This window comes from Scomber japonicus, chromosome 16 (genome assembly GCF_027409825.1).
Source record: "Scomber japonicus isolate fScoJap1 chromosome 16, fScoJap1.pri, whole genome shotgun sequence".
Classification (NCBI taxonomy): Eukaryota; Metazoa; Chordata; class Actinopteri; order Scombriformes; family Scombridae; genus Scomber; species Scomber japonicus.
Window position 1 is genome coordinate 10,640,738 of NC_070593.1, and position 10,689 is coordinate 10,651,426.

A 10,689-nucleotide genomic window follows, 5' to 3' on the forward strand; every position below is an offset into this window, starting at 1 on the left:
TACCTCTTCAGGCATGCAGCAACAATGTAGGTAGCATGTAAAGAGTGGGACTTCAACACTAGCTACATGCATAAAAAAACTGAAGAGGGAAGGACCACCAGGGAGGTTCACTCAGACTGGTTTTGACCTGGGTCGGAGCAGAACCACAGGGAGAGGAGTAAATGCTTCGGTGAGAAATCAAAAGAGCGATAGCAGACACCCTGAGGTGAAACAGGAGTTAATGGATGTTCAGGCCTTGAATGGATTGCTGTCTCAAATCCTGACTGAAAACCAATCCTGGTTCTATCACTTGTGACTTAAAGTGGGTTCTCCCTGATGGCATGGCCCCATGGATATCATGAGGAAAGTGAGGTGGCAAATAGATAAAGGAAGAGTTGGGCTGGAAGAGCAAACAAGTGGTGGAAGTAGAGGATGAAAAAAATGTAGAGGAAAGTGGAAGAGAAAGAAACAACTGAAGGGAGGGGGAAAAGGAGACAAATAGAAGAAGAGGGATTAGATTTCAGTTCACTTAGTTTTCAAACAACCTTACTTCTGAATAAGATTATATAAGAATAAAGTAACGGGAGTGAACTGAAAAATAAATTCCCTTGGTTAACATGCAAGAACCGCATCAATAAAGAGACAAGCACACAAAAGAAAATATGACATTCATCACAGTAAACCATGCAGGTTGTCAATTTGAATTCAACCTCTCTCTCTCTCTCTCTCTCTCTGTCTCTCTCGCTCTCCATTACAACCTCTACTCTCTCCTCTCTTTAGGTACACTGATGAGCCGACGAGCTTGTGTTATGTTGCACCGTGAGCTGCTTTGTTGCGGATGGATGTTTTTGAGCTTCATGCTGGGGCAAAGAGTGGGAGGAACAGAAAAACGAAACAAATACCTACACGTACACAAAACAACCTGAAGAACACATTTTATATCTACACACACAGACATGAGAATCAATGTAAAAGGTGGAGTTTGATTGCACGTACACCCTCACGCGTACACAGGCAAAATTAAAGTAGAAAACAGACATAATCCAAACACACATACAGTAGATGAAGGCACTATTGCAAGCAAAGTCCAAGTACTATTTGTGACAGAAAACATCAACACCCTTTTCCCATTCCACTCTTAAATCCCTTGGGCTAGATGTTTGGGGTTAGAGGAAGTTAGTTTTAAGAAAGTATTTTTGTGTTTTCTTATGAGCATCTGTAGCTGTTTTCCTGTTGAGAGTAAAACAAGAAGAGAGAGTCAGACCTGGGCATGGGAAATAACTTGGGTTAACATGTTGTCATTTTACTTTTCCTGTCTGACTGTGCTGAAACAGGAAGATTCATCCCTCCCTCACTCATCACTATCTCATCCCATATCCTGTGAAATTCTACGGTATAACCAGCTGAATGATTGCTACAGTACATAATGTTGCATGGTTCACAAGTCTGTGAACTGCATCAAATTGTATCTCTTGCTAAGTCTGCACTCTCCTATCTTACGTCTCTTTGTGTGGGATGTGGATTCCAGTAAGTGAATAACAAGTTACTGTGACAAGACACTCATGACCTTGATGTCCACTGCTGTGTTAGTGGGGGAGCCAGGCGGGGCAGAAAAAGGTGAAAGTAAAGCCGTTCCACTGCCAAGAAACAATCTAGCCCAAGGGTTAGACACACAAACAACTACCCACACACATGCAGGCATGCACACGCACACACACACACAATCATTCATGCACTCATACTACTGTTCCCCTCCCTTCCCCCAGGCAGCAGACAAGGCAGTACATTCAGGGTAACACAGAGTCAGTCCCTTCAGAAATCCATTGGATCCTCCTCTGCGAGGCCATGATTGGCAACGGTCCTGCCTCCCCCTTTGGATGGCGTCCCGTCACTTTCTGGTTTTGCTTCTGGTGGTGGGGTCAGTCCCGATCCCCCCTCTGGCGCACCCCAGGGGTCACTGGTAGGTGGGTAGAAATCGTCATCAAAGCCGCAGAAGCCTTCGTCCACGCCTTGATCATAGCGCTGGTAGGTGGAGGCGTGCACTTCGTTCTCTCTGGCTGTGATCTCCAGTGTACTATTCCACATGCCGTAGCCGAAGTAGATCAGCACACCTAAGGGACCACACAAAATGAAAAGCACACAGAAAGAGAGTAAATTTTCTATCAATTTAAAAACAATTCATCCCACTCTGAGTGAGTCAGAAGAACGAAGAAATCCTACTCATACAGTAAAAATAAACACACAGATGTCTATGTATCAACACAAAATGCCAGTATTAATTCTGCCTCAACATAAGCAGAAAAACATTTAAAATACTTTAATGGCAAGATTACCTATATTCAAGCACGCACGTATGCACACACACACACACACAGATGCACAGATAGATGAAACTGAGGCAGGAAAGAAAAGGAATGAAATGCATCCCTTCATTATTTAAAGTCAGCTCAGTTAAGATATTGCAACTAAAACATCTGTCCAGAATGATAGAAATGAATCCTGTCTTAAAAGTAGAATAATAAAAATGCACAAAAACCAAACTATTGTTCTGTAAAACGGTAGCTTACCAACGATGCACCAGATTGAAAATCGTATCCAGGTAATGGCAGACAGTTTAAGCATGAGGTAGATGTTGACCAGCATGGCTGAAGCAGGTACAAAGGGTACACAGGGTGCCATGTAGGGCAGCCTCTTAGGGTTTTCTGGCTGCTGCAGGATGATGATGACGAGCAAGGCGATGAAGATAATGAAAAAGATTAATAGCAGCAACGCCCACCAGCGACCTTCACCAATCGGGCTTGCTCCTGGAAGAAGAGGTATTGGGGGAAAAAAAGAAGAAATAAAGAATTCATTAATTAATTATTTTATAGTTACACTATGTTGTAAATTCTGAATGTGTTAATGTGTTCTCACCAAAAATGATAAAAGAGCAGAAAGCAAACATGGAGATGAAAAGGAGCAGCACACACACAGTGACAGTTTTCCCTGTCGCTGGAGTTGGCCTGTCCATCTTTCCTGGGAGGCCCAGTCGAATCCTTAAAGTGTAGTAGCGTGGCCCAATCAGCTTCTTCAACCGGCGGGACATCCCACTCTCTGACTCTTCAGCTTCAATGCCAGTGGTCATGTCCACTGTGCCATAGTTTGGGTGGCTGGCAGTGTAGGCGGTTTTATCTGGTTTGCCAATCAGCATCTCGTTGTCACCCAATGACGGCAGGTTTTTGGCTCCACAGGTGTTTGTGGGCAAACCTCCGTACTCATCGGCTTCACTAGTTGGTGAGCAGGCATCTTTCTCACATTCAGCCAGAACACCCTCTTTCCTCTTGTTGTTCTGCTCCTCAGAGAGGAAGTTCACAAAGCCGTGGATGTCACCCTCAGGTTGGTAACGTAACAGGAGCACACACAGACTCACCTACAAGAAGAATTTGTTAGGAATTAGTTAATTTACTTGAGAGCAGAAAGGCTTATGCCACAGAATATAAGAAAACTGTAGTGGTATTGCATATACCTCTCAAACATACTTTTCGTTTCTCAGTACTCACTGAAACCCACAAGAATTTTACACAATTTTTAATTTTCGTTTTTCGTAGTCACTACACGTATTAAGCATTGGAGTAGTTAATTTATTTTATTCAGCTGTCAGTATCAGTGAGTTATCAGCTGCTGAATATCCAATTTTACAGAAATGCAACCTGACAGACTATTACCTAGCTGATACCGTCATGTCAGCATCACTTGCTGCAGCTTTCATCATCCCCGTAACCCATATAGCTTTTGGTGTTCTTGACTTTGCTACAGTAAGATATACTGTCTATGTATGTTTAAAGCTATCTATTAATTCTGTATAATTCATGTGTTGGAGGAATTTATCTTCCTAGCAGAGTCCCTGGCTGCATAAAATTCAAAATTTCCCTCTAAGAGCAGAGGCTTTCTCATCAAATCTGAATCTGTAACTGTTTGCAAAAATAGGTAAATTCCAGTCTATATGTTACATTTCAACCATCATTATCCATCACTCACCAGGGTATAGGCCAGCAAGGTTCCTATAGACATCATCTCAATGAGATCTCTGAGGCTGACCAGGAGCGACAGCAGGGCAGCTAAAAAGCCTGACACCACACAGGCAACAGCAGGGGTTTCTGTGTAGGAGGACACATTGGCCAGGAACCTACACATGCACAAAGATGAGTAGATTAAGACACAATGTCACACATTATCCAGATGGATATGAAAAATGAACCATAAATAACAGTGGGGACTGACTTAAACAGCAGGCCATCCCCAGCCATGGCATAGATGACCCTGGGCATGGGGAACAGGGACCCCAGGAGGGAGACGGTGAGTCCAGCTATGGAGCCAACTGCCACGATATACTTTGCAAACATACAGCCGTGCACGGCAAACATCTCCATAAGTGGGGCGTCTGCATCAATCTCATTGTACGGTACCATCAGGGTCAGGATCACAGAAACCTGTTAAGAATGCAAACAGAGTTGGTTGACAATAAAGAGTTTTATGTTAAAAATAGCAACTTTGAAAAGAAAAATGGTAACCTGCCATAAAATAGACAAAATATGAATAGCATATGAACATGCTCTATGAAATAGTTACTTGTTTTCATTGTCAAAGTTGAACTGTTAAAAAAATGTTTTGCTGCATTATTCAAAGCCACTATGTTTAGAATAGTTCCAATGTTGGCGCTCTCCAGTGGCAATATCAAAAAAGACACTGTGGTAGGCACCAATGCAAACTAATACCTACCAATTTTCAAAGAAACCACTTGATTTTTCTACAAATAAAATCATACTACTCATATTCAGTTTTATATACTGACAGAGCCTAATCTTTAATCAAAACTCTATATTACCCTTGCATTAAAACTACATACACTCTATTATTCTACCCCACTGTTGAGCTAGTCTCACAACCTAACTGTGACCGTTAGCATGTTCAGCACACTGCACATCACATCACATTCAAAACGTTCATTAGTCATGTTTGTTTCTTTCCTTTTCTTTCCTGCCTCAGTTTAATCTATCTGTGCATGTGTGTGTGTGTGTATGTGTGTGTGTGTGTGTATATGTGTATGTGTGTGTGTGTGTGTGTGTGTGTGTGTGTGTGTGTGTGTGTGTGTGAGCCTATTTTTGATCCTCTGCATCTGATGTGTGAAATCATGAAGAGCCATCTGTCACAGATACTGTGCTGCACACAGATGGATTTGCATGAACAGATTACAGGAGGAGAGAGGAGTAATAAAAAGACTAACCCTCACGGACAAAAAGACAAAGGGATCATTTTTCCCATAGTTGCCTGGTGCCCTTTAACCGACTGTGTGTGAACCGGACTACAGCGACTATTCTAATCTAGAGGGAATCCCATAGCCAATCCTGTTTAAAAATCTGTGTTTGAGAGAGCATCTCATAGCTACGCCCACTTTAGCTCACTTACAAACTTCGTTTGTGCTCACTTTGCACATTTGTGGGCCCCCCCCCACTGTGATTCAGTGTTCCTAAAAATCTTTATTAAACATATTTAGTAAATCTGCTATAATGCCCACTTAAGAGCACTGGTGTGAGAAACCCAACTACAATATTGAGGGACAGTTTTAAACAAAGCTAGAGTCACACTCTCTTACTGAGTGCACTGTAAAACCAATGTCACTATAATTAAAGGGATTCTGAATGTTAAACAGCAGCTAGAGGATCCCAACAAAGTGAGATAGATCAAAGGTGTATTCAGATGGAGAGAGGGTGAGAAAAAAGAGAAAATAATATGGAGGAATGGATGTGACGAGAAGACAGATGGATAGAGAGAGAAAAACACATTCAAAAATAAGTAGTTGGGTTTTGAAGTTGATGTAATCTTTGCCTCAGGCAATGCCTAAAAATTCTCATTCCTGATAGGCCGCTGTTACACTGTACCCATAGCAACAGCCATCCAGCACGAACGTGTCAAAGTAAGAAGTATGGTAGGTAGTGCGAGCAGAATACGTAAAGATCAGAGCTAAGATATACACCCACACAGCTGGAATGCAGAGGGAAGCATCTTTATGTTTGATCTTTCCATCTCACTGTCAGACACTTTCTCAAACTTTTCGATACAATTTCTGTCTGTCTGTTTTCACAAGTAAGTCGATAAGACCTGAAACATACGGCTCAGTTTCAGGGTGTGAAGATGAGCTAAATATTAAAACAGATACAGTTTTTGTCGTCTCAAAGCATAAATTAAGAATAAGTATCACAGTGGTGGCCAGCTGGAAATCACTGTCCTCGATGCATTAGAAACTCACAAATTAAAAATCAAATTAGCTTCACTGCAGCAGTGGTGGACTTGTACCACTTGTAACCACTCAAATGCTAATGAGGAAAAATTATAATTGAATTTAGCTGGAAGCAAATTAAGCATATAATGTTTGTCCATACAGTGGTCTTGTGTGTGTAATGGTCTCCAGGGTAACTCACAGAGACGTAAGCAGTGAGACAAGTGATGAGCGAGGCAGTGATGGCGTAGGGGATGGAGGTGTTTGGACTCTTGGCCTCTTCCCCTGTTGTAGCAATGATGTCAAATCCAATAAAGGCGTAGAAACATGTGGCTGCACCCTGCATCACCTGGAACAGAAAAAAAGCATAAAAAATGATGGTCTAGATAAAAGAAACAACCAGATGAGTTTGTAACTTTGTGTGTGTGTTTGCATGTGCATGTGTGTGCATACCCCAGACCAGCCAAAGGGCAGGAACCTCCCCTCATCCCAGTTCTCCCCGTTGACGAAGAACAGCCCGGCGATCATCATGAACACCCACACTATGAGGTTGATGACGTTCAACACGTTGTTGAAGCCCACAGAGTTCTTCACCCCCAAAGCCACTATCACTGTCACTATCAGTGCTATCAGCAGCGCCAGCAGGTCTGGGTACGACTGCTCCCCTTTACCTAAAGGGTTAACACACACATGCAGGTGAGGTGATCCATGATGAAAGTCATCCAATCACTTTGATGGTAATGGGTGAAAAAAACCTTCTATACATCAGTAGAATTATGGACCATGCTTAAAACCTACTTTATTTGTCATTGTACTATTGACTTTTTAAAATGTAGGTCCCGTTTTATTTCAGTATATTTGATTTATTACATTTTTATCATTTTTTTTTGTGTGTGCATTAGACTCAAATAGTGTTCACTGTTTCGGTTGCTCTGTCTTATCAGCCTGTCAATCCTCTATAAAGCACTTTGAATTGCATGAATTTGTACAAAAGGTGCCACACAAAAAGTTTAAATTAATGATTAAGGCTATATCTATTGTGTTTACATCTTTACTAAACTAATTTTGGATTTTGGGTAATTGATTCATTGATTAGCCTATAAAAATATGATAAAGGCCCCTCATTATCTCTCAAAGCCAAGGCTATCGTGGTGCTATAACAGAGAAAAGCAGCAAATCTTCACATTCGACAAGCTGTGGCCATCAAATCTTTGTAGTTTCAATGCAAAAAGAAGTTACTGCCACTGATTCAGCACTCTACAGTATGAGCACTTTAATTAAGAACAAAACTTTAAACAATTTAAATAATGCTTGTGATATTACTCAGCACAGTATATGCCAAAGAGTTAGCAGTGGCCATAAATCGAACATCTATTAAAGAGCTTTGGATGATTAGGGTTCTTGAATATTTTATAGCAATAGCTTTAGCAATAATTTCTTGAAGAATTGAAAATGGCTTTCAAAGAATGGAACTTTGTTGTCAACGAAAGTGCTGGAAACATTTATATTCAGTACGTCAACAAAACAATTTTTGGTTGCTTCCAGATGAATTATTACTATTAAGCCAAGCTCAGCAATGCACACAGGCACCCAGTCTTTATCAACACACACAGGCTGGCAGATTCTTATACACAGAAAGTAAATACATAATGAGACATATTTTGAGCTAAATTCCACTCTATCCCAGGATAAAGAGGAGAAACTGGCCTTTTTTTTCTTCAGCAGGAAAAGGAAACATTAACTCTCTATTATGGTGTGTCCAGCTGGCCATGCTGCCTGTCATGTGACCACTAGGACTTGCTTGTCAGTGGCCAACAGGAAGGGACTGATAGGGCGTTGTCACCCAGATAGTCACAGCTGGCACACACGTCAGCTATAGTATTACACCAGATTATCAGGCATTCCCCTCATGCTAGTGTTTGTGACCTGGAAAGCTGTGGTGCATGAATCGGTTCTTTCTGTTATGACACAATTTCCAAGGTGAGCAGTAAAATATCATTTGGGAGCTTCCTGGAAAAAATATCTGGTGTGGGTTGGACCATTTCCCAGATGGTTTTATTTTCAGTATGGTTTCTTTCTTATTTCTCTGGAAAGATGTGCTGTCATTTAAATACAATACCCCATTTTGCTAATGTCAGACAGAATATGTTCTGTGATCCACATGATATAATGCCCTTTTTACATGTTGAGAAGGTTACTGATGACAATGCAAGACAATCTTACAACAATAACACTGAATAATACCAAAGGAACAGTTGTAATGTCGCTCTCATTCAACCCAGGAGAACTCAGGTTCAAGTCAATACTCCTGTATTTGATGTTAAACTGGGCTGAGGATGAGGAAATTAATATTTTATCTACAGAGATCACTTAAGTGAAAGTCGAAAGTTGATTTTCTGTTCAGTTTTAAAGCAATCTTTGTTCGACAATAGGCAGAGACGAAGAGGGTGTTTCTGAAAGCTGATAAGTTTCATATATTTTTAAAAGGGAAAAGAAAAACAGTAACTTTAAGTTTCTATTAAGGCTGCTCAATTAATCGAAATTTGATCTTGATTACAATTTTGGGGCCAAACGATCTCAAAACTAATCAAATCAGGGGGAAATGATTTTTTGTAATTTTTCCATTGTACAACGTTGTATAGAAACAGTCTGCAAAAAGCTGCGCATGCATACTTCCGTCCATCCTCCACAGCATGCACTGTACATCAGAGCTGGCAACACTCCCGTTTTCCCTGAGTTTCTCCCGTATTTTGACAAGCCCCAACTTTGTTTGTTAATAATAATGAGCCTTTCAAAAAAGGCAACAACCATATCCTAATTTTCTTTAAATATTCAGTTTGTATTTGAAGTGAAGCTACTGTTACTCTCACAAGCACACCCACATCCTTCTCTCACTTACCTAAACCATTGAGCGTTCCAATATGTGTAATCATAAAGTTACTGATGCTGTGATTGGCCAGCGAGTCCGCCATGCTGCTGAGAGCTGACGCCCCTGCCGCTGTGCCAATCAGATACTCCAGAATCAAGTTCCAGCCAATGAAGAATGCCACACATTCGCCCACAGTCACATAGCTGTATGTGTAGGCCGAACCTGTGGTCTTAGGCACGCGCACACCAAACTCTGCGTAACACACTCCTGCGGGATAATCAGTATAGACATACACACACACACACACACACACACATATCAGTGATTTGACATCATTAACATCCAAGTGAAAGGTTGACTTGAAGGTATTGATAGAAGCATTAAGGTAGTATTAATATAGCCCTTGAGTGCCTTTTGTATTATAGATTTGTCCCTATAATGCCTTTGCCCTTGTGATAATTGCATGGTTATTAAAAGGCTCTCCATAAAATAATTCATAGGAGTTTAACAGTGATAAGAATGACAGTAAGCTTTATACCTTGGCCTATTGTATGTTACAGTTAGCCTAGTGTGTGTGTGAGTGAGAGATACTATGAGAGATTTAAGGGGAAAAAATAGTAACTACCTGAATGTGTGTATGTTTTTTTTTGTCCTTTCTCACCTGACAGTATGGAGGCCACAGCGGCGATAATAAAGGACACAATGACCCCCGGACCAGCCATCTCCTTGGCAACCAGCCCAGAGACAACGTACATCCCTGTTCCGACACAGCTGCCCACACCCAGTGACACCAGGTCCACCGTAGACAGCACACGGGCCAGTCTGGTGCCGTGTGCACCGGTCCCTGTCATGGCCGAATCCAACATGGACTCCACAGGTTTGGTCCTCAGGACACGGGTGGCAAAGGTGTTCCATGTCGAGCGCCACTGTACCCTGCGAGGGTCCAGCTTCCCTACTAGACTGCTCATATTGAGAGCTTAAGGTCAAAGGTTAGAGTCAAAATGAAGAAAATTCACAGGGAAAAGTGGGAAGCTCTCTTTTTGATACTTTTCCTTTTGCACTTTCACTGTTTTGTTGAGCAAACAATGAATTAACACTCTGGAGGAAAGTTATTCCTTATCCAAATGATGGAAGATTCAGAAGATGTTGTCTTGCCGCTTGTGCGTCCGTTTTATGCTGTCTCTCTCTCTTCTCCTGGTTCAGTAGAATGTCATCTTAGTTTTTCTCCACATGATGAGAGAGAAACCTACCTGAAAAACAAAAAAGCATGATTAATGCAGCATTCCTCAGCACATTACCTTCTGTTATTCTTTTGACACAATGCTTATTTTTGAGTACACACGCAAAGACACAGGAGCCCAGTGGTGAATGTATTACATGCTTGTCCGCAAATGAAGCGTACCTGAATGAGGAAGCGCAGCTAATTAGCAGTCCTCTCCCCATAGCCCTGTTGCTATAGTAGCCAAGCTCATTAGTGAAGGCAACGGACGCTAAATCAGTTTCTTATGTTTGTAGATGGAGAGAGAGTGATATGCGTAATCATATGTACATGCTTATATAATTAAACCTCTACCAGACTGTTTGT

General features: G+C 41.5%; 1 protein-coding gene across 1 annotated transcript; it reads right to left on the minus strand.

The window, feature by feature from the left end:
- Nucleotides 1-1,791: 1,791 nt before the first annotated feature.
- Nucleotides 1,792-10,072, minus strand: slc7a14a (solute carrier family 7 member 14a). Its single transcript, XM_053335056.1, has 9 exons — nt 9,766-10,072; nt 9,135-9,371; nt 6,689-6,906; nt 6,438-6,584; nt 4,240-4,448; nt 3,997-4,144; nt 2,893-3,388; nt 2,547-2,783; nt 1,792-2,090 (listed from the first exon to the last, which is right to left on the minus strand). Exons 1-9 carry the CDS (start codon nt 10,070-10,072, stop codon nt 1,792-1,794), a joined length of 2,298 nt encoding a protein of 765 aa, XP_053191031.1.
- Nucleotides 10,073-10,689: the final 617 nt, after the last annotated feature.

What these genes read in the sequence shown, in the direction of transcription:
- slc7a14a (XM_053335056.1), bottom strand. Translation starts at nt 10,072, where the DNA reads ATGAGCAGTCTAGTAGGGAAGCTGGACCCTCGCAGGGTACAGTGGCGC. An exon ending in TGTGGCCTCCATACTGTCAG is followed by an intron (nt 9,372 to 9,765) that starts GTGAGAAAGGAC and finishes ATTATCCCGCAG; the next exon opens with GAGTGTGTTACGCAGAGTTT. An exon ending in TGCCCTTTGGCTGGTCTGGG is followed by an intron (nt 6,585 to 6,688) that starts GTATGCACACAC and finishes TTTCTGTTCCAG; the next exon opens with GTGATGCAGGGTGCAGCCAC.